We start from the raw sequence: 25052 nt of genomic DNA, 5'->3' as shown, positions 1-25052 counted from the left end.
AAATTAAAAAGGAAATTTCTGAATACACACACACACACCTATTTATTAAATGAATCTTACCCAAATGGATAACATATATTATGGTTAGTCTACATTGGAATGAGGGAACTACACTAAATAGTAGGTGCGAAGTTTGAACAACAAATTAAATTTAGTATTATATGAAAATTACCTTTTAGGAAAATGTTCCTTAGGTGATTGTTTTATGATTGTATAAATAGTATCAAATTTACTGACATTTGATGTTATCAGTACTTAACCAAAGTAAATCTAAGAGCAAAGGTAGTCTTCGTCTTTACTAACTACAAATATTTGTTGAATGAAAGAAATTTATATATTAAAAGAGATTTTAATGCATTTATTTTGATGCATTAAAAATGGGAGTATATGAACAGTCAACTGCAACTTTTGTTCTTCTCTAATATATTGTCATGAAAAAGTAGATTTTACTTAAAAAAAAAAAACCCAAACCCAAACCCAACAAAAAACCAACCACATCACCTGTCTTTTGGAGAGAGATGAGAAAAGGAATCTTCTTACCTATCTCTCACATATCCATTCAGCAAGAGATTTGAGGGATAAAGTGTGAATGAATCTGTGTACTCATTTGGGAAGAGTGACCCTACACTGCTGTAGCTCCAGCACAGATCTCCAATCAAAGAAGAAGTTCAGAGGAGTTGCCAATTCCACATGACAGTCTCTGAGTGATCCAGAGTTCCCTTTGTATGTTAGTGGAAAGTTCTAAAGGCTCTACTTTCATTTCCTATACTTTTTAACCTCTGACTAAAATTTCACTCCACTGCATTTAAAAAAAAAATGACATGGAGGTTAGCCTGGATGGTGTCAGCTGAATACAAACTTAGAAAGGTTCTTGACCAAAATGGAAAGACTTCAGGAGGTTCAGAGGTTCAGAGAATAGTTACATTTGGAGACAAAGAAATATATGAAACTCTTTACTAAACATGAATTAGGACCTGCATCTCTAAAGGAAGTATACATACTGATGAAATATTTTGAAGTTTTTAGGTGTGTTTCAACTAAACTATATTACTTTTTGGGTTGAGAAGCTGGAGGGAAACCTCTGGAAACTCCTCTGACCAATCTATAGCTGAATCAACTTATACCTACTCAAGTCATATAGTATGACATAGTTAATAACAATTTTTTTCCATCCTTTACAGAAAATAAGAAGAGATAGGCTGGGGAAGAAGAGAGAAAGAAGAAATTTACTAAGCCTCTTAAGCTGGCACCAAGAGAAATCAACTGAATTTTTTTAGGCTCACATATACTAATGGAAGGGAACTTACGGTGCAAATGGAAAAACAAGTCTGATTTAGTGGTGCAATAATGACTTCAAGAAAAAATACATTAAAAAAGCATAAAGTAGAGGCTTATCTATATATAGTGAAGTCATAAACTTTATATGTCACAGAAATTATGGTCACCACAACAACATGTGGGTACACTAAAAAAAAAAGAATTTGTAAACTATTCTAATTTTTGGAATATTTAAACAATAATTATTTGAGATATTTTTAACTTCAAAATAATATCAATCTTCCTCCCAAAATTCAGTTAAGTTCAATACCCTCTATCTGTGGCACTTCGCCATGAAGCTTGGCTTTGCTTGAAAAAGGTGCATTCTGTAGAACCAATGAGAACAGTGAAGGAATCAAGGACTGCAAGGCAGAAAGATACATATGAAGCTTATGTTCATCCAGTCCATGCTCTCCTTCCTGAAACACAAGGAAGCTAATTTTAGTCTTCAAAATTACCTTACGAACAGAACATATTAACAAATCTACATTATTGTTTTCAAAAGAAAATAACCCTTGGAACTTTCATCTATTTCCAGACATGTGTCAAAGCATGAAGTATTTATAAAGGCAATAAAACTTTGCTAAGAGAAACAGTATCCAGTAGGGGTTTTAATATCTTGAAGGAACTTTTTAGGGCTCTCATCTTTTGAAATTCCACAATTTAGGCAACAGAATATGAGGCAAGTTAAAGAAATAACTTGTAACTGCTAAACTTTAAGTAAAATAGCTTGCTTTTTCTATTGATGACCTATCCATTTGCTGACATAAATTTAAGAGGAAGAACCATAGAGAACAGAAAAAAATAGAGGAAAAAGTAGCTGTGTCATATAAGGAGATATGAGCCTGAAAACAGAATCACTGAACATGAAAGAAGCTGTTGACAACTATTAGAAAAAATAAAGGTTTAAGTATAAAAGCTTATAACTGTTCTATGAATATACAAGTAAGAATAAGTTAAGAAAAGATGACATCCTAATTTCCTGAATGTAGTAAATTAGATTTCCAGAGACAAAAATTGAATATGAAATCATCCTGTAGTATGAGACAAAAATAAAAATATTCTAAAGTTTCTAAGGACTTTTTAAAAGAATGTACTTTATACCAATTTAACTTTTATTTTTTAAAAAAGTAACATTTTTGGAAAGCAAGATAATCACTTCTAAATAGTATAATTTTGAAAGCAAGAGTCTAGGTATGGTTAGCTCCAATTATCCAAAGACACACAATATTCAATAAAAAGAACCTTCCAGAAATCCTATTTACATATGTTTCAACAAACATTTTAAAAAACCTACATTCTACATTTTAAATAAGTATTCAATGTAATTTCCCCTGTCTAACTCTACAACATGGCACAGTGGAGAGAACAATGGACTTGGAATTAGAAGACCTGATTTTTAATCCCAGTTCAAGTCACTAACATTGGTCAGAGAGATGCCTAAAGTTACATAGCTATCATAACCAGCTGATCCCCAGATTTTTCAGTGGAAAATAGAATTAATAATATTCCATTATCTATTTTAACAAGGATTGTTGCAAGGAAAGTTTAAATCATTCTATACATATGAGCTATGGGAAAGATGGCAACATTTTCCTTTTTTTAAAAATTGTTTTTTGAATTTAACAATTTCTCCCCCAATCTCACTTAACATTTTTCTTAATCTAAGATAGGACTAACTTATCCTTGAGTTCAGTAAGATGTTAAGGAGGAAAAGAGAAGAATTATTCTTTATGGATGTGGGAGAGAACCGAACCTCTAGCCTAGAAATAATGGGAATAGGGCAATGCTTACTAATAAAACCTTTTAAATTTAAAGGAACTCATTTAAAAATAATTTATTTATTTTCATCAATATGCACACGTATATTTTTAAGTTACAAAATTTCCTTCTACCTTCCCTTCCCACTCCCCTTCCCTCCCCTCAACAGATTAGCATTATATATATATCCATATATCTATATATGCATACACAAATATATATATACATATATATGTACACATACACACACAAATACATACATATATATATATATAGAGATAGATAGATAGATAAACATGTTTACAGATTAGTAAATTTTGGTATGAGGAATTAGGATTAAGGGAAAGAGATACATAAGAGATAATTTTCATAAAGTGTTCTCAGATTCTGAAGGGTTGGAGTTTTTTGCTTGTGTTCTGTTTTGTTTTTCTTCCTCTGGATGGGAATGATATAGTCTATAGCAGTCTAATAATAGTTGATCTAGCTCTCTGAACTATTGAGAGGAAAAAATGTTCTAAAAGTGAGGGGAAAAATACTGCACTAAAATAGTAATCTAGTGTAGTAAAAGGTACAGTATCTTAATTAAGCAACTAGAAAGTTGTAGAAATGGATCATTTCACAATGTCCAAGAATAACCTTCCATTCTAGTAAAAAAACCCTAAGATATAGTTAAGAAGTGATACAAAACTTATTTGGAAAGTGAATTGTTAAAGAAGAAATGAGAAGAGCACTGGGTCAGTCAGTTTACTGAGGAGAGTTGAATGTATGTTTATGCTAGACAGATGGTTGTTTTTCAATGATCTTTTTTGTCTTAATGTAGTAGTCTTTCCTAAGGTATCTCTGGGATCAAAGTCTATAATTGAAATATTAACTAGCAATTAACCTACAGTTTATTGTTAAGTCTACTAATTGATACATTCCATTCTTCTAATTAAGCCTCCATAAAAAATTAAGCAATGGCATTGATCCTGGAGTCAGGCAGGAGGTTGAGTTCATATCCTGTATTAGACACTTAACATCTACTAGTTGTGTGATCCTGGACAAGTCAATTAACCATGATTGCCTCACAAAAAAAAAAAAAAAAAGTTAAGCAAAGGGAACACCTACCCTGAGAAGTTTTTCAATCTTATTTAATAGTGTAGGAATAAGATGAGACTGCAAATTTCCAAGCTCTGTTGTCCAAGCAGCATAGGCAGGTAAAAATACTTGATGTGTTGCATTAACAACTCTTTCTGAGGGATCACCCAAGGCTGAGAGCAGAAGTTCAAAACCCTGTCAAAAGCAGATGGGCGAAAAGTTTGATAGCAGAAGAAATAAAGTAATAGTTATATCTTATATCAATAAGAAATAAAGATTAAATTAAACATTTCATAAAGTCTTTATCTGAAATTTGGACAAATACTATCATAATGACCAAAGAAAATAATTTTCAACCAAAAAGTATACCTGTTGGTATTTGTCTGGATCATCAATGTATCCCATAATAATACCAAGACTTTTAATTACAGCTTCTCGTACCAAATCTGTTTTATCTTCCATTAGCATCTGCTGTAGCATGGAGAGAACCAGGGAACTACGAATCTCTTTCTGAAAATCAAAATAAGCATATTCTTTACACTTTTGTGCAACTGTACACATTCAGAGAACTATGAACTCTGACTTGATTGCCTAAAGTTTTTTCTTACCTTGAAAAACATCACTGTAGACATATAGATAAATATTTTGCACAACCACCATATTTTCTAAATGTGGTAGAGTAGGTGGCCTGTTTTCATAACTTTCCAATACTACCGTAACACAGCAATAAACAAAATTATTAGAGGAAAGGAAAATGAAAACTCACTGCTGTAAGTGGTCAGTAATAGCTTTAGAATCCTGTTACTATTAATATGTCAATGACAAGTGAAAATATGACTGAGCATCTTAGGAAAAAAAAAAGGCTGAAAGAAAGCCTTCTGTTGTCTCAGGTATGCAAATAAACAGGAAAGACTTCTTGTTTCAGACAAAATAGAAAATAAAATAATGATTAAAAAATATGATCGGAAGATAATGCTACGGTATGGCCAAACACAGAGAAATCTGAGTTAGGAGTCAGGAGAGTCTAGACTCAAGTTTTACCTCTAAAGTATGGCTGTACAAACTTTTTGCTTTTCTGGGCTGTATCTCCCAACTTTTCAAGAACCACATATAAAATTTAATATTTCTTTATAACTACAATGTAACCCATATTACCAACATGTATAATACTATAAAATATAATAAAATTAACATAATAATAAAACATTTACTTTTTAAACAAAAAATAAAAACAGGCCATTTTAAACGTGAACATTGAACCTGGTTTTTCAATACTAGTACATCTATGTCTGTTTTGCCAGAGATTGTAGCAATGTGAAGAATATTTTCAAGATGTTCATCTTAAATTTTTGTTCGATTTTTTACTCCCCAAAAGATATCGTAAACAGGGCATATTCATGAAATATCGATTTTTTTTTTCTCCTTTAGACTAGTACAACTTATAAAAGACCAATCCAGACACTTGAATAAATTGTTAAATTGCTTATCTGACTGCAACTCTAGACATTCTATTTTCAAGTTTGCAGGCAATATGTTAATGTCAATTGAGAACCGAGAAGCAAATATATTGAAATGCAGTTGCTGGTCTGTGATGCTGTAATGTTGGCACATGTTTTCAAATGCATGAATGGGCTTTGAGGGTCATATGTAGGCTGTGGGTTTGACACACATGTTCTAAAGCAAATTGTTTATATGAAAATTCTTGAAACACCTAAGAACTTTGATCAGCAGATTCCAGAGAACCTATAATGTGTACCTCCAGAGAGAGAAGCAATAGACTCAGGGTTCAGAATAACACATATTTTTGGACATGGATAGCTTAGGAAGTTGCTTTGCTTGACTATGAAAATTTGCTTAAATTTTGTTGTTCTTGGGTAGAGAAAGAGGAGATAAATACATTTTTTAAGAAAAAAAAAATTCAGCTAATAGAAAAAAATTATTTTTTGAAAAAGGATTAAGATGCAGCAGATAGAGTTTCCTTACTGAGAATTCCTTATACTAATGGAATCATGTCTCATTTACACATAAGACCCTGTTCTTCATAGACATAATGGGAGAATAAGTATAAAAACTAAGATGCTCCTTACTAGAATACAGATATTCCTCTACATTCTGGCAGCCAGAAATCAGAATGCATTTTGATAAGCTAGGTTTATTTCTTTTACCAGATAATGATTCTAACAATATAGAAATATCTTATAATAACTACTATTTTAAAACAAAAATTTAAGAAATAATGTTTTTTAAGATGTGTATTTTGTACAATCAGAGCATCTCAAGGAAGGAATCACCAATATAACTTTATTCTATGCACTATCAAATATTATTGCTAATTTGTTGAGGTACAGAACTATGAGTTTACTGAAGTAGGGAATGAGGCATGGATACTCCCTACAGTTAAGGCAGTTAAGTAATAGGCAAGACATGTCCAGGGTTGTAAAGTTAATATTTTTAATGGATAGAATTTTTTCTAATATTAAATAATGGCATAAAACAATCCAGAATTATTGGAGATTTTAATTAACTGAACTTCTAGATTGACCTAGCATTGCTACCTTCTGTGATTTGGTCCTTGATGAAAGTTTTGCAAAAACCTATCAGTCTACTTTTGTGACTCAGTAATGAAGCTTCTTAGATTATGGCTCTTGGTGTTGTTGCCATATGGGCCTTTCTTCTCTGGCTCCAGTTTTTCTTTTCCTAAAGCAGCAAGCTCTAAAGAAATCAGGACCAGAATCCACAAGAAATTTTGTATTAAAAATACTTGCACTTTATGGTGATATCAAAGGAGGTTTCCTAATTAACCAAGCACAGAGAATTATTTTAAAAAAATGACAATTCTTACAGGAAGGTAAGGTGCTAGGGCTCCACAGGATTCAGCTACCAGAAGTCGTCTCTCTGGGTATTTGTGATTAATCTAAAGCAATAAAATAAAAGGGAAGAAACAATGAGTGATTAACCTTCACTGAAAGTCTTTTAGTTATCCATGTTAAGTGAAGTTTTTGATATATTTCTGAGTCTAATTTTAAATTATTATGCTGTACAGAATTCACATATAATGTTTTATGAGATAAAATAAATAGGTAATTGAGCTTCTTTTGTATGCTGGTTATTTTTACAAATGATTCCTACTGAAATCTGTATTCATCACTCTTGAATGGACTAATACTTTCTGATTGCTAGATTATGAACCTGTGAGGTGGTCTTGGGAAGAAGAACTAATTTCTTCTAAATTTATGAAAGAGATTGTATCCAAGAGGAAATTATGGTGACATCTCATACAATCATGGGATTTAGGAACTAGAAAGAAGCTTGGATTATTTGATATTAGAGATTAAGGGTTTCAGAGAGAAATACAGTATTGTCCATAAAAAGAAAGTGATGTTATTAAATAATACAGGAAATACTTAGAATTTGAAGATTATTTGTTTAGGAGTTTTTATTTTTTTGTTTTTCTTAGAGGATTAGACTGTGTCTGCTATCAAAAGATCTAACTAAATAAGGAAAGGTTTATTACTAACAGACATACTGCAAGATGAAAAATTTTTGGCCTTAGAAACTCAAAAAACTAAGAAAAATATAAGTATTGTCTTTGCTTCTACTGTCAAGAGTGAGAAAAAAGAGGGTAAGTATAAAGAATGAATTTTTAGACTCTCTATAAAGATTAATTTAGCTATGAGTACTCTCAATATGAGATCCTTATCTAGTAAGTTTTCACATTACTGGAAGCAATCAATCACCTCAAATTTCACACTCCATAAAAGAAACCCAAAGGACATAAAAAATTGCAGTTAAATGGAAACATGATTCATAGGCTCTCTTTGGAAAGTAACAAAGTTGGTAGCATTGGATTCACTGTATGCCTAAAGTCAACAAGTCAAATAATTTCAAGTGATAATTGTTTATCTCATCTTATAGATGAACTTAAGTAAAGAAATAAAGTTTAAAGGCAGAAGATGAAGGAGTAACAAAATTCAATTAGAAACTAAATATGATCCTCTAAACAAAGCCAACATGTAAAATGACACGTGATGATAAAAAAGGTGGACATAGAGAAGTATGGTGAATAATGTCAGAAAATATGGCTAAAGTTTAAGAATTAAAAGAAGTCAATGGTTATTAGATTTTCTTCAGACCAGAAAATTATATAAAGCAAGATCAATAGAACCAGGATTGTATCCATAAGGACTACCAATTTATTCTATTACTCTACTTACCTATCTATCTACAAAGGGAAAAAAAGTCAAAGATAGCAAAACTGCTCATGGAGTTGGGAAAGGGAAAAAAAGAAAATGCATTTTTTTGTCAGTTGATGGTTAATTGATTTGAGTACAACGTATTAATGCTAATTATTTTGAAATGAGAAAAGTACTTGGTATTTTGTATATGATGATTAATTTTGCAATTTTAAAAATATAAGGCAAAACTTTCTTGAAGAGATGAATATGGTGAGAAAGAAACATTACTATGATGAACCAAGCTATATTATATAGCCATCATAGTAGTTATCAAGGCTAAAAATGCAACGAGTTTGAGTTCCAGTAAGTATCTGAAATCAGACTTCACTTTGAGATTAAATGTACTACTTCAAAATTAGTAAAAGGAGATTTAATTATAAATATAAAATTCTACATAACAGGACTTATTATTACTAATTTATTCCACTTTTCTTTTTTTATATACCTATAAGATATGGCCTTATCTACTCTGCATCATAATATCATCATTCAGACTAACACGTAAATCAACATAATTTTTTATACATGCAAATCTCCTCATATTAAAAAAAATGTTTTAGTGTTCAATTTCCATGATATTAGTATATCTTATAAATGGACTTCCTGAAAAGCCAAAAAATTCTGTGGTAAAAGGCATATAATTACTAAACCTCATTTAAGTGATAAAAGAAATATAATAATAAACAAAATCCCAACATAGGTAATTAATTACCTGTTCCCAACACTGCGGCAAAAGCTCTGCTTCTACACGTGTTGGTCCAACATGACGAGCAAATGCTACACAACCAGTAAGTATCATCTGTCTGAAAACAGAAAAGATGAAAATCTGTGAACTTCTACATTGACTCTATTAAACAGAACTAGAACAGAAAGATGAAAATTATGAAGACACAGATTTTATTTCAATTTAAGAAATAAGTTTTTAGGAGTGGCTAGGTGGCGTAGTGGATAAAGCACTGGCCTTGGAGTCAGGAGTACCTGGGTTCAAATCTGGTCTCAGACACTTAATAATTACCTAGCTGTGTGGCCTTGGGCAAGCCACTTAACCCCATTTGCCTTGCAAAAACCTAAAAAAAAAAAGTTTTTAAGAGAAAAGTCTAATAATGGAACAGGTTAACTCAAAGAGGTAGTGAGCTACTGTCACTGGAACAATTCAAGGACTGAATGACCAGAAAGGTTGGAGAAGGACCTCTTATAGAGTAAAAATTTGGTTGAGATTAAGCTTCCAATTTAAGATCCTGTGGTTATATGAAATGCCCAGTGCTTCTGTATCCACTATGAAAAGTCATTTGTAGTCTTATTGAAATACAATATTTGTTTTTCCAATTAGTCAGTCAGTCAACTAGATTTACTAACTTAGCATAGTGGCAGACACTATGCTAAGCACTGAGAATACAAAGATGGATAAAAGACAAAACAAACAAAACTCAAACAAAAAGGAAGTCTTTGTTCTGAAGGAGTTCATAATGTAATGGGGGAGACAACATTTACTTATACACAAGATATTTTCAAGATAATTTGGAGAAAATCACCAAAGGGAGGGTACTATCATTAAGAAGAGGTCAGGAAAAACTTCTTATAGAAGTTGGGAGTTTTGCTGGGATTTGAAGGAATCCAGCGAAAGTCAGGAGATGAGGATAGAGAATTCCAGGTGGAAGACAGGTGAAAATATTTAGATAAGGGTGACTGAGCTATTTATTATATACAAAGGAGTCAATGACATTGGATTATAGGATTTGTGGAAGAAAATAAAAGTTGCTTAACTTCTTGAAACCTATTTTCTAACCTGTAAAAAAGGGAGAGTATTTAATACTTATATTAATGTGGTGACGATCAAATGAGATGATTTTTGAAAAAACTTTTTTAAACCTGAAAGTGCTATAAATGTGAGCTCTTGTTGTCATAATCAACTTTTTGTGATACTGTTTAGCATTTGTTTAGTGTACAATACCTAATGTCTCCAAGAAGAAAACAGTCGTGAAATAAAGACAAGAAGCTTTAGAAGAGTCTAAAATTCTTTGATCTCTTTTGTTTCTTGAAACAAGCCCATATTCTCTTTTTTTTAAATTAGCAAAACACTCACCTTCTTTTGCTCTTAAGCCCATCCTTTTTCCCACCCTCAATTGAGAAAAACAAAACCCTTGCTATAAACTTGTATAATCAAACACAGCAAACTTACAAAGCAAAATTGACAATGTCAAAAAAAAACCAAAACAACCAAACTCCAACAAGTCTCATTATGTCTTCTGCACCACTTCTTTGTACACAACCAAAGATTCACTTCTAGAAGGTCACTCCTAAGTACAGGGTCCCTTCATAATCTTCCTGGATTTATGACCTGGACTTGGATAGTAAATGATAAAGCTCCTAGTTGGCACCCATTCTTGTACCCTACACAAATTTAGACTTTTTTTGCTGTTTCTGGGACTTCTTCTTGCATGGGTACATAACTGCCCCCTTGCTGAAATGCTTTGTAAGGTACACTCCTGGCCAGACCCCCTTTGCTGACTTTATCTGGAAAGTGTGATCAATGTGATTTTAAAAAAAATTTCCTGATTATTCTCTGGTCTAGTGCATTGTTTTTAGAATAGTCTGGAGAACTGTGGATTAGGATATGGAAAATCTCATAACATTTCTTTCTGCTATTGAGTGATACTCTGTTTCACAAGACATATTTCTTAATGTATATCTCACCATACTCCTTTATGCTCACCTTCATAATAAAGTTAAGTATCAAAGTATATATGGACTTGTTTTAGAGGAGCTAGCTGAGTTTTACTTAGAATTTCTCTCTTTATCTTTGGCAACAGATGTTGAGACACACGGTACAATTACATTTACATTATTTGGCTCAGACTCTTCTTGAATACTATAATAATGTAAGAAGACCAAGAAATAATGCCACTCGTTGCCTTTAGGAACACAATGAAACAACTTTTGCTAATTGTTTGCTCCATACCAAGGAAAAATGATCAAATATACTCCATTTAGAAGTAATTTGTTAGCTTAAGGTTTTTACTATGACATTATTAATATTGATGTTTTATTAATAAATTGTCCATGGATAAAAATAGATAACGGAAAAGCATTTATTAAGTACATATTACATGCCAAGCACTGTGGTGAATGTTAAGGATACAAAGGGAAAAAGGCTATCATGTGGCTCAAGTAGTTCTTACTTTAATTGGGGAAGACAACATATGTGGGAAAGTTCAGCCAAGAAATTCTTGGGATACATTAGGGTGTCTACATCATAGGATTATTTCTCCTGCTGAGAAGGGATCAGAATGGAGAAGGGGTTCAGGGTTCTTCCATCTGGGAGGCACTGGGATGGGACCTGAGTGCTCAGTCGAGAGGGAACACTGACAAGATGGTTTCACATTTATTGTGACAATGAACATTTTGTAACAATCCTCAAACAGTGATTTTTAGCATCCTCTGTCTCTTTTTCTTGATGCTTCATTATTATTTCTTTTGAAGTGGAAAGTGACTGAACAGGAATGAAAATCATTTAATTTTTTTCTTTTTTGTTTAAAGGATTATCAAAGTGTATTTACTAGAGATGAGTCTGTTTTTAGTCCTTAATTATTAGCTCAGTGTTCCCAGTATAAACTTTTGGAGAGCAGAGCAAGGGGGTTTTGAAGTTGGGTTAAGGGGAAATTTGCCCATGTCTGATCACACCCACACTCACAAGATGTATCTGTGTAACATATATGTGTAAATATAATACCAATATCAGTCTGCTTTTTCTTTAATTAATTCAAGTAGAGAACTTAAAACATGATTTCTAAGTACTAGTCTTATCTTAAGCAAATCACTTCCCCTCTTGGGGTTTAGTTTCTTCATTTTAAAATGAATGAGTTAGGGGGAGCTAGGAGAGCACTGGCCCTGGAGTCAGGAGTACCTGAGTTCAAATCCAGCCTCAGACCCCTTAATAATCACCTAGCTGTGTGGCCTTGGGCAAGCCACTTAACTACATTTGCCTTGCAAAAAAAAAAAAAAACCCCAAACTAAAAAAAAGTAAAATGAATGAGTTGGATTGAAATGAGTTGAAGTTTGCAAAAAAAAAAATAGTGTTCAGAGAAAGAGAAAGATTAAGGAAGGGACATACCTGCAAATTAAGGTTTAAAGCTAGCAGATAATAGAGATAAAGCAGAACTAACTAATCAACTTTATTTTGCTTTCATTTTTTATCTGATATTTCTTCTCTCTCTCTCTCTCCCTCCCTCCCTCCCCCCAAATTGGTACAGATAATCATGTTGAAGAGGAAGCTGAAAACTAACATAAGTGAGGAAAGAATAAGAAAGCATTTCATATGTCAGTAGTTGAAAAGATCTGAGATTTCATCAACATGGACATTCTTTCCACCGACAATAATCATAATCCCTCCACTTTAGTAGACAAACTTTTTAGGCATAAGGGATATAACCGGTGAACAAAGGCTAAGGTTTTTGAACAGAGTCACTCTTAACTCATGAGGCATTAGAGTAGGATTAAATACACCAAAAAAGTTGAAGTCTCTTAAGACTATCACTGGAAATTGAATTACATTGGACAGAACATTGACATGTTGTTCTGTCATTTTTCAGTCATGATCGACTCTTTGAGATCCATCTTGAGGTTTTCAGACAAAGATATGGAAATGGCTTATCATTTCATTCTCTGGTTCATTTTACAGATGAAGAAACTGAGGTAAACAGGAGTGACTTGCCCAGGGTCACAAAGCTAGTTAAGTATCTGAGGCTGCATTAGAATTCAGATCTTTCTGACTCCAGACCCTGCACCCCATCAACTACACTACCTTAATACATACTTCTATTTCTAATCTTGAAGGAAAGTCTAAAAAATAAACCTCTGCTTCCTCTCCATAGCACTCAGGATCAGGCACACAGTAGATGCTGACCAAATGCTGACTGCCTCTTCTCAATGCTTTTTCCCAAATCCCAGTTATGACCTCTATGCAGATGACTGCGGAATCTGAGTCTTTAATCCCAACCTAGGTATTTAACTCTAGTACAATGTTATCAGCTGCTTGCTGGACACAGGATGTCTTATCTGCATTTCAAATGAAATGTAAAAACAAAAAACACATTATTTTCTTTTATAACCTTTCTCCTCTCCCATACCTCTCCATTTCAACTGCCAGTTCCACCTATCTCTTAGGATATCCAGGCTTAGATCTTCAGAATGGTTTTTGACTCTTTCCTCTTAAACCTTAATGTTATACAATCAGTTGAAAGTTTTATCTTTTATCTAGGACTGATTGTCATTCATGCAGGTACTACAATAGGAGGTTTATCTTCACTGCATTTTCCCTCCTCTCTCTGCATCTCCAATCTCCTAAACAATTAGTAAAAGAAATTCATTAAGGTACAAGCCTTACTACAAGACTCACCTTATCGAAAAACTTCAGTATCTCACTAAGATGATCAGTATAAAATAAAAACTACTCAGCTTGGACTTTTTCAATATGAAGAAAATTCTGAAGTTTAAATATACCGTAAGTTTGATAGGAGAAAAAAAGTATGGAATAATAAGAAAGCTATTGAAATCTTAAACTTCAAGGTACAGTATCTCAACTAAGTATCCTTAACCAAGGAGTTAATATATTCCTACTATACTCTGACCTGGTTGTTGAGTGTTGTATTCAGCTCTGGTTGACTTTAGGATGGATATCAAGAAACTGGAGGGAATTCATAAGTGAGAAATCAGGATGTTAAAAGGCAATTTACTAATGAATCAATCAACAAATATTAACTATGTGCCTATGAAGTGTCAGGAACACAAATGCAATGAAATAATCTTCACTTGTTGCACAGTTGATAAGAGTGCTTAGACTTGAGTCAGGAAGAACTGAGCCATATAACTTCTGTTTGGCTCAGCTTCCTTATGTGTAAAAAAAGAGAATGATAATAGCATCCATATCCCAAAGTTGATGTGAGGATCAAAATGAGATATGAACTGCAAAGTGCTTAGCCAAGTGCCTGGTCCATAGTAAGCATTATATAAATGTTAGCTGTTTATATAAATGCAAGGAGCTTACATTCTCATGATAGAGACAACAAGGATTCACATACCCAAATATATACATACATAGATACGCGGGGAATATAAGTAAATTCAAAGTAATTAAATGTAAGGTAATTTGACAGAGAAGGCCCTAACAAGTTGGAATCAGAAAAGGTTTAATATAGAAGACACTTGAGAACCATCTGAAAAGAAGAGAGGGAGCTGGTCAGATAGAGGTGAGATTTGAGTGAATCTTAGGTATGAAAGACAGCAGTGCAAAGACACGGAGACAGGAGATGAAGGTCACATGAACAAGGGAAGTCCAGGTTAACTGGACTACATTATGTGGCAGGAGGGAAGAATGAAGCTGGAAAGATAGGGTGGGAAATGGTTATGAAGAACTTCCAAAGCTTGAAGTTAATATACTTGTATACATATACATGTGTAGACATTTTATATTATACATATACTCACAGATACATTTTCCTCTACTGCCAATAGGAAGTTACTGGAATTTATCAAGTAGGAAAGTGACATGATTAGAAAGAAAAATCATTTTGACTGCTGGGTGAAAGAAGGATTGAAGTGGGAGCAAGTTGAGCAGGGAGAACAATTAGGAGGCAATTAAAATAATCAAGTTAAGAATTGATGAGGGTCTGAACTAAGATGGTAGCTGAGAGACGGTAGGGAAAAGATCCATGCGGGACATGTTGTGGAAGGAGGAATGGTAATATTAGGCAAATGAATGACTATGCAGGGTAAAGGAGAGTTAATGCTACAAATCTGGGAGACTGAAAGAAGGGTGATACCTCTGACAGAGGTTTGGACAAAGGGAAAGATGAGTTCTGTTTTGAACATATTTAGTTTGAGATGTCTCCAGGACATCCAGTCTGAAATATTCATTAGATGTTTTGTGATGTGAGACTAAAGGTCAAGGGAGAGATCTGGAATGGATTTACAGATCTGGGAGTCATTTGCAGAGAGACAGTAATTACACTCATGGGAACTGATAAGAACAAGAGAGACTGGGGGGGGGGGGCTAGGTGGTGTAGTGGATAAAGCACTAGCCTTGGAGTCAAGAGTACCTGGGTTCAAATCTGTCTCAGACACTTAATAATTACCTAGCTGTGTGGCCTTGGGCAAGCCACTTAACCCCATTGCCTTGCAAAAAACCTAAAAAAAAAAAAAAGAAAAAAGAACAAGAGAGACTGTATATAGAGATAAAAGATAAAAGCCCCAGGGCAGAGCTATAGGGAACATTCTAGTTAGGAGGCATGACAAAGATGAAGATACACTCAAAGAGACAGGTAGGAAAGAATGTATTGTAAAAACCCAGGAGAGAGGAAAGTAGTCAATAGCAACAAATATAACAGGTTGAGTACTGAGAAAAGATCATCAGATCTGGCAATTAAGAGAACTCAAGTAACTTTGGAGAAACTGGTCCTCAGTTCAATGATGAGTTTGAAAACTAGATTCAGAGAAGCTGAACTGTGAGAGAAGTAGTAGAGGGAGTGGATGTAGACAGTTTGTGCCACCCCCCTCACCAGGAATTAGGCTAAAAAAGGGACTAGAAACATGACAATAATAATTTGAGGGACTATAAAGTCTAGTGAAAGTTTTTTAAATATGGGGGTAAACATGAGCAAATTTGAAGGGAATATAGAAGGAATCAAAGGAAAAGGAGGGGTTAAAGAAAAGAAAAAACAATACCTGATAATAAATGAATGAAAATGCATTTAAATGTTTACTATGAACAGTATTCTGTGTTTAGTGATGGAGATGTAAAGAGAAAAGCAAGATGCTTTGGGTTGCAATCTGCTAGAGAAGATAGGAAGGGTTGGAATTAAAATCACATATAGAGGAATTGCTTTGGCAAGGAGATGGATTGTCTTATTGTTAGAGAATAGTAGAATGGAGGAGAGAATAGGGTATGATGTAAAAAGATTTCTAGATAAAGAGAAGGCCTCAATTTTTTTTCAGTATAGTATAGAAAGATCCTTCATTGGGGGAAGAGTAGGGAAATGTGTGTGAGGCTTAAGGAGAGAAGCAGCCACCCAGAAAAGCATTTCTAGATAATGACAATCAATTAGGGAGGATTAAAAGGATTACCTTGCTGCAGTGTGGGATCTAGTTAAAGCTGGACAAAGTGAATTTATAATATATCTAACTAGCAAGGTTGAGGGACTTTTTCTGGTGGAGTAGCAGTAAAAAAACTGAATGATGGTAGCATTGAGGTTTGGCAAAGGATGACTGATGGGCAAATAATAAGAGAAAGAGGGATAGTATAGAGGTGAACTGAAAAATCAGAGTCAAGATTGGGGAGGAAGGGAAGGCAGAACAGGGACAACAGCTTAAGAAAGTACAGAGGGAAGGAAAAATAAGAGATCTTGATTATACTGAACACTGGATTTAGAAGGGATAGAATGATGGAAATTGTGATCAGATGTCACAATTTTTAATAAGAGAAAAAGAACACTTATGGAAAAGGAAAAATATGAAAACTGGTTGAAGGACCTGTTTAAATTTAGCCTGAAGAAGAGAAGGTGAAGGGTGAGGAATAATAGATGTCTTGAAGGATTTGAAAGAAACAGAAAAGAAATAAGACTTGTTTTAGCTGTCCTCTGACTTTAGAATGCAAAGCAACAGGTGAAGCCGTAGAGAAGCAAATTCAGGACAAATTTCCTAACAATTGGAACTCTCCAAAATTAAAATGGGCTGTCTAAGAAGGCAGTAGTTTCCTCTGTACTGGATGTTTTCAGATAAAGATTATATTTATCAAAGGATAGTGAAGGAATTTTTGTTGAGACATGAATTACAGTCTCTGAAGACTCTTCTATTACTGAATCTTGATTCTAATTCTGGTCAGGGTAAAAGATCGCTCACAAATCTGATGCATATAATGACTACTTCTTTCAAAGAGACTTTAGAAATAGTGGAAGTTATAACTACCATACAAAAAATATAAAAAAAGAAATTTACATGTAAAGAGGCAGCAAGCACTTAGTTATTAATCTGAATCAGATGACTATATATTATACTGTAAAAAAATTATCAAAGTTCTGGATCTTTTAAAGACAATCAATCATTGAAGTAGGGTTGGGGAAGACAAAGCTGAGCAATTCATATGAAAAAAGGCTTAAACCTTGTTAATAACCTAGCTCCAGAAAACATTTCCTTATAATCAAATAGAAGGTTGACTACAACACTGAAAATTCTAAGATGCTAACAAAAGTGACTGAAAACCAAATTAGAAAAATTAAGCCATACTTATTATTAGAAAGAAGAAAGATAAACTAATTCTACTCAGACTGCAGAGTTAAAGAAACACTGCATACTGGCTCATGGCTTGACTACTTCTAGTAATATAAGGAGCAGGCACAAGAAGGCCATAGTGTTTCATGTCTTTTCTGTACTCAAAGTTTAGTTGTTAGAGGAAGTTTCATTCAGCAGAGGCAAACATTAAAATGTGAAAAACTATAGAGGCTTTGCAAAGGATGCAGAAAGTAAAAGACAGTGGTAAAGGTGCTCTTCATTTTTACTTCACTCTTTCTGACAATGGCACCATAATATATACCCTCTCCCTCACATTCATAATGTTAGGGTTCCTTATGATTCTTACCTATCCCTCAATTCTCATATTAAATCATTTGCCAAGCCTTATTGACATGACTCAAAATCTTCATCTTCATCATCATCATCATCATCAACTAGAATTTACCTAACATTTTAAGACTTGCAAATCTGTTACATTAACTGGATCAGATTGGTACTATTTTCATTTTTATTTCTCATTTTACAGATGAAGAAACAAGATGAATTAACTTGTGTGTGGGTCAAAAAGTTAATGTCTGAGGTAGGATGTGAAATCAGGTCTTCCTGACTCTAAAGCTAAAGCCTGAACTGTACTATCTCTCTATTCTCAGTGGCACTATCAAGTTACAAGCCCTTGCCATTCAACAGAAATTATAACAATCTCCTAACACACTATTCTTCCCTACCTTTACCCTCCAACATAACCTTTATCACTGCCAGTATAATCATCCTTATATAGAAGATAAACCTTACTATAATTGTTCACAAATCTTCCCTAATTCCTTATTGCCCATCTATCTTGATCTTCTATCTTCTAATGTCCTCCACACCATGATAATACCTTTCCTTTCGAAATTTTTCTTGGGGGGGGATTCAGAACCTATAATTTTACTGGCATAAGGAATTCCTAGAATATAAACTTCTTTCATTGAAAGATCAGCACCTCATCCATAACTTAGAGAACTGTCTGGGGCACTGAGAGATAAAGTGGTCTGTCTATGGTTCTGTATCTGGTATGGGTCAAAGACAGAAAGTTATCCTTCCATTCACTATGCCTTGCTACTTCTCTGTAAATTCTTTCAAGTTACATGTTTTATGCTCCTGAAAAATTAGATTATCCTTTATTCCCAAATCTTCTATGTTTGTCCAATTCTCATGCCTTTACTCACTGTTACCTACCTTCCTCATTCTTTAATTGTTGAAATTTTACCTATCCTTAAAATAAGAATTTGGATGTCTCCTCCTAGAAGCTTTCCTCGAATTCTGTTATCAATAATGAACTCACTAAGATGCTGAGTTCTGTATTTACATGATGCAGTTAAAGAAAAAGAGGGAAGGTGGCATAGCAGATAGTGAACTTGACTTGGGAGTCAGAAAGACCTGAATTAAATCCTACTTCTGATCCTGACTAGCTTCATAATTAGGAATAAGTCATATTCACTGTGGGTATCTATTTCCTTATCTTTAAAATAAGACTTTTTGTGACCCCTTTGGACCTTTCTTGACAAGGATACTGGAGTGACTTGCCATTTCCTTCTACAGATGAGAATTCTGAGGCAAACAGGGCTAAATGATTTGTCCAGGGACATATACCTTGTGTTAAGTGTCTGAGGCTACATTGGAACTCATAAGATTAGTTTTCCTGATTCTAGACCCAGTGATCTACCCACTGTGCTAACTTGAGGATATTTGTGTGTGTGTATTAATATCTAGTACAATCATATATATCATGTGAGGGATTAGTTTTCTTCATTATAAATTAAGTAAATAAGTAAAGAGGAAAGTAATCTTTTCATATGAAAGCAGAGAGCAAGAAATCAAAATAATTAAACCTCTCAAAAATAAGCATTATTGACCTGATGGAGTATTCCCCCCCATATAATTTTTCAACATAAAGTCAGATCAAGTCTTTTATTTATTTATTTGTTAGTAATAAGCAACATAGTATTAGCACAGGCAGTAGAGTAAGGAGTGTTCATTTTCACTGCTTTAAATATTAATGAGGTTATCAATTTTACCAGGGGAATATAGGTCAGAACTCTGATCTTTGTGAAGGCATTTAAAAAAAGATTTTTATTATTATGTCTCAGTTTGTTAAGTTTTCCAGTTCAGTCTTCTAAACATCAGTCATGAACTGATTTCAATATGAACTATAAACACATTTCAATTTAGCTTTAATAAAAAGGGAACTATAGGATTAGGACTGAGTTTATAAACAAACTTGCATTTACAGACTACAGACAGAGAGATATCATGGACGCAGGAAGTCCTCATGGTAGTAAAAGGTATTTTTTAAAAGGAGAAAAAAAATTAATGATTCATTATGCTTAAAACTCAAATTCTAATGTAAAGTAAATTTAAAAATAATTTTTTTTTATTTAGGTTTTTGCAAGGCAAACAGGGTTAAGTGGCTTGCCCAAGGCCACACAGCTAGGTAATTATTAAGTGTCTGAGACTGGATTTGAACCCAGGTACTGGCTCCAAGGCCGGTGCTTTATCCACCACACCACCTAGCCGCCCCTGTAAATTAAATGAAAAAAAAAACCACGCAAAAAAATCCAGTACTTAATCAACTGTATGTGCTAAGATGAAAACACTCACAAACATTACCTTTGCTCATCATCTGGCCGTTTGATCAAATTAAAAAGTATATGGAGAAGCTGATCTCTCTCTTTAGGTTCAGGATGTAGACAAGCTGTACACAATATCAGTGGGATCAGTTCCTGAGAAATGGAAAACATGAACATTTAAGAAAAATGCTTAGTTTTATATTTTCCAAAATATGGGCAAGTGATATAAGAAATCTAATTATATAAAGTGTTAGATTTACCTTTAAAAACTTGATTATTTGAAAGAAAAATTAATGAACATTAAAATAGGTCCATAAGTCAGTGAACTAGAAATCCAAGCAAGGTAGTAAAGTTAAATATGATATAACTAACATGATTGTTATTTTTAAATTTTAAGTATTTAGGACTCACCAAAGTTTTTATCTGTCATTCTAAGTAAGAGTCTAATAAGTGACAAATTAAATGGTAGTTTTGATGAAAATGTGCAAAGACAGGTAATGTTTAAAATAAAATATGGAGTAACTGGGTGGCACAGTAGATAGAATGCTGAGCCTGGAGTCAGGAAGATTCCTCTTCCTTCAAATCCAGCCTCAGAAACTTAATATCTGTGTGACCTGAGCAAGTCATTTAACCCTATTTTCCTCAATTTCCTCATCTGTAAAATGAGCTGGAGAAGGAAATGACAAATTATTCCAGTTTCTTTGCCAAGAAAACCCTAAAATGGGGACATGACTCAAACATGAAACAATCTCTTTTGCAAATATAGTAAACATCTACAAGAAATTTAGCTTCATGGGCAGTACAAGACTAAATTAAAGAGAATGGTTTTTTATTTGCTGTTGAAATATCAATAGCACTTTTTCAATAGATATATCTGTAGAGTAAAAATTTAAGGTTAATTTTTGTATTAAAAAGCTATTCTTAGCTAGTATACATTAAGTTAAATTACTTATATAAACAAAGTAATAGTTGAGATAGAAGAGGGAGCATGTACATACCTATCAGAGGAATGTTAGGTGATTAAAATTGGTCTGATGTTTATTAGATTCAAATTCAATTCTTATTAAAAGGAGAATTACAAAATTATATGTTCAAAAGAGATTCTTCATCTCAGAGTACTAGGTCAACTTCAATAAAGACTACAAATTTCAAAGGGTAAGACAGTGAAATGTTTGTAAAAATAGTCCATGGTATGCTTAGTTCCTATGTTTAATGCAGATACTATAAAGTCATTAATAAAAAAGTTATAACCTTTCCTCTCCCCTCAGAATGGATAATCTGTATAAATTGAATGATATACTCAATGAAAAAGGATAAAAATGCTACTCACAGTAGAAGAAATGTCTCCCCCCACCAGATACTCCCTCAAAAACATGTTACTCATTGCCAGGGGAAGTTGAGATGAGAATTGAATGACTTTAAAATCTCTTAACTTGAACTCTCTAAAGTCTTTATATTCCATTTAATAAAAGTTTTAGATTACCTGATAAAAATCTTCTCTGCTGGGGAGGCAGAGGGGCTTGACAGAGCAATGACAGAGACTAGAAGAGCTAAGAAAGTTTCACCTGTGAGAAGTGAAAAGAATCTAAACCATTTATTCTTCTCTGTTTCATCTTCACATTAGGTCCCCACAGGAGACCTTAGATTAATAAGTAATCAAGATCAAAAGGAATAAATGATTAATTTAGAGAGAGCAGAGAACTAAATTTATTAGGTTTAAGCAGCACTGTGAATTAAGGTATAAGGTGCTACTATTTGATTAAATTTCTTGAATGGAATAGGATTCCAATTTTGTAGGCAACTTACTACAAAATATTTTGATAAAAAACTGTCATTTGAGAACACTGAGTTAAGGTAGGGAACTTCGGTATGCAAGTACGAGTCTGTCCTCATATATAGGTTTTTCAAGGGATAAATTCCACAAAATATAAGCTCATACTTTGCATTCTTATATTCAAGGTCTTTAACCATCTAGTTCTGTACTACCTTTCTAGTTTATACTTCTCTCCTTTAAACATGCAATAGTTTTAATTTTTATTTCAGATGGACTTCAATTTTTTGTTCTTCTTCCTCATATAGTTTCCCAAAGGAAATCTAAAAGGTTACAAAAGGAAAAACAAATGGAATAGGCAATTTTTCTTTTCTTGATATATGAATGGTGAAATTTATATTGGTTTTTGTGACCATTCTTTACAAGAAATGGTACAAGAAAGCACTATTAACTGGGCAAAAATGCTGGAAGTTTTTTAATTGCTAAACTGGTCCAAGGGAATCATAAGACTCATGCTGGACAATCGAAGGCTGAGGTGTTTGCAACTTTCTGAAGGCAAGAATAAATGGGGAGGAGTTGCTGGCAGTAGAGAATCTGGGAAGATAAGAGAAACCCATGGTAGGGAGTCTAGGAGAGCAACAAAGAATAATGTCTGAAACAAGAATGTGGGTGGGCAATATTTTAGTAGCTTGTATTCTACACAGAAAGACCTACATACCACCTTAGTAGGACTGAATGACTGGTCATATGCAACAGCTAGCTGGGAAGTTGCATAGCATGACTATCAATCTTATGTTCAATATTAACAAGGTCAGGCATAAATGGTACCAAGGAAAAGAAAATACACTCAAGTCTGCAGTTGATATCAAATTAAAGGGAATATAAATCAGTTACCAAGACTTTGAAAGAAGGATGAAAATTTAGAGTGAATTTGTTATAAGTAACAAAGAGAATGAAATTCAGTAAGGACAAAAGCATCACTGTCACATCTAAGCATAAATGAATTTTAGTTCCATCTTGTTATTTAAAAAAAAGATGCAGAAGATCTGATAATGTAAAAGGCACAGAAAAAACACCCGGGATCAAAATAAGCAGCATGTTGATAATGGCATCTACAACACTACAATGACAAATGAGAGAATAACAGACATGAAGCTTGCAAGAAAATTGAGATAAAAATTCTATTTTATTCATCATTGATCATATTCTTTGTATTCTATTCGTTTTTTTCAAAACTCAAAGGAAATGCCAAAGAACTATGGGAATTCAGAATCCCAAAATCTCCAACCATTAACAAGAAAAGGGAATCCTGGAATATAATATACCAAAAAACAAAGGCTTACTATAAAAAAAAAATCCCCCAAAATGGAGAATAATCCTATCAATGGAAAATGAAGTTTTAATAAGAGAAATTTTAAGCATTCTTTTTTTTTGAGGTTTTTTTTTCAGGGCAAATGGGGTTGAGTGGCTTGCCCAAGGCCACACATCTAGGTAATTATCAAGTGTCTGAGACCGGATTTGAACCCAGGTACTCCTGACTCCAAGGCCAGTGCTTTATCCACTATGCCACCTAGCCGCCCCAATTTTAAGCATTCTTGATGAAAAGATCAGAAGTGGGGAGGAGAATCTTTGAAATTTGAAATGAAATTTGACAAACTGGAATCAATTAAATTGTTATTAGTTGCTTATATTCAAATAGAGAAAAGACAGGCATATCTCAAGATCTCACTTTTCAAGAGTCATAGATTGATGTACTCAAGGTGCATTGTTAGATACATTTTTAAATGTAGCAAATGTATGGAAGTTATTTTACTGGCAATGATTTGTGGCTACAAGGTATAAAAACTCTTTTTATTTTTTTAAGGAGGGTGAAATTTGGAGGAGAGGCAGCAATATGAATACAGTTCCCCCTTACTCTCCCCAAAAAAGAGAAAAGGGGTTACTGAAGCATTTTTTTCAAAAATACAAAGAAGGAAGCTCACGAGGAAAAATAAAAGAGCAGGAAGTGTTTTAAAGTAACTTGTTAGGGCGGCTGGGTGGCATAGTGAGCACTGGCCGTGGAGTCAGGAGTGCGTAAGTACAAATCTGGCCTTAGACACTTAATAATTACCTAAGCTGTGTGGCCTTTGGGCAAGCCACTTAACCCCTTTTGCCTCGCAAAAAATAAATTAATAAATAAATAAAAAAGTAAAGTAGTTTGTTTAATTTTATTAAAAATTTTTTTTAAAGCAAGATCTATGCAACATAGATTTTCCACTTTCATAGGTAATCATCTCTTTTGTTCTGCTTTGTATAAAATAATGCTGTTTTGGTTTCTGTTAAATCCAGAATAAAGCAATAAATGAACTGAGAAGATAGTTTCACCAAATGAGGAAAACTTTATGCAAAAGAGAACATCAAAGTACCAGCTTTATTAGCAATATGATACAAAATATCCTAGGATACTGTCTACTGCCTTATGAAATTTATCTAAATTTTTAGCATTCATACTTTCAATTTATATTACCTTATAATGATGCATTCTATAAATTAATACCTGCAATTGGAAAATAGTACTTTATCTTAAATTTATTATTTTCAAGGAGTCTGTGTTCTAATATCTCACAATATTTAAAAAGAATATGTCACCACATTCATATTATTCAAAATTTCATAAACCTAATTATCTACCCTGAATATTCATCTCTCAAGATTGCATAGTCCTAATTGGTACATCAAATAACAGCATTAACAAACAGCACACTTCATTTAATCCAGAGTATAACTAGAAGAAGAGAAGGTACATTATTCAGGATATGGGTTGGCAATTTCAAGTATTTGGTTCAAATCTCAAATGAGTATAATTAAGTTATCAAAGACTAATATTATAAAATGAACAGGAAAAATAAAATGATACTGGTAGAAAGAGGTTATTCTTCATCTAAGCATATCTGCAAACAAGATTTAGATTTTTATACGTACTTCCTTAAAAACCTAGAGGTCAAGGGATACATGTAGCAA

General features: G+C 33.4%; 1 protein-coding gene across 1 annotated transcript in view; it reads right to left on the bottom strand.

The window, feature by feature from the left end:
• Positions 1–25052, bottom strand: part of RELCH (RAB11 binding and LisH domain, coiled-coil and HEAT repeat containing) — a 126583-nt gene that overhangs the window by 38306 nt on the left and 63225 nt on the right. The window contains exons 11-16 of the mRNA XM_074202040.1: positions 20322–20434; positions 9103–9193; positions 6998–7069; positions 4525–4665; positions 4186–4350; positions 1589–1736 (exon numbers count right to left, since the gene is read on the bottom strand). Coding sequence (XP_074058141.1) covers positions 1589–1736; positions 4186–4350; positions 4525–4665; positions 6998–7069; positions 9103–9193; positions 20322–20434 — 730 coding nt within the window. The remainder of the gene's footprint in view (positions 1–1588; positions 1737–4185; positions 4351–4524; positions 4666–6997; positions 7070–9102; positions 9194–20321; positions 20435–25052) is intronic.

Source organism: Macrotis lagotis, chromosome X (genome assembly GCF_037893015.1).
Source record: "Macrotis lagotis isolate mMagLag1 chromosome X, bilby.v1.9.chrom.fasta, whole genome shotgun sequence".
In the NCBI taxonomy this organism is placed as follows: Eukaryota; Metazoa; Chordata; class Mammalia; order Peramelemorphia; family Peramelidae; genus Macrotis; species Macrotis lagotis.
Note: the sequence above shows the minus strand (reverse complement) of the source record. Positions and strands in the feature narration are given on the sequence as shown.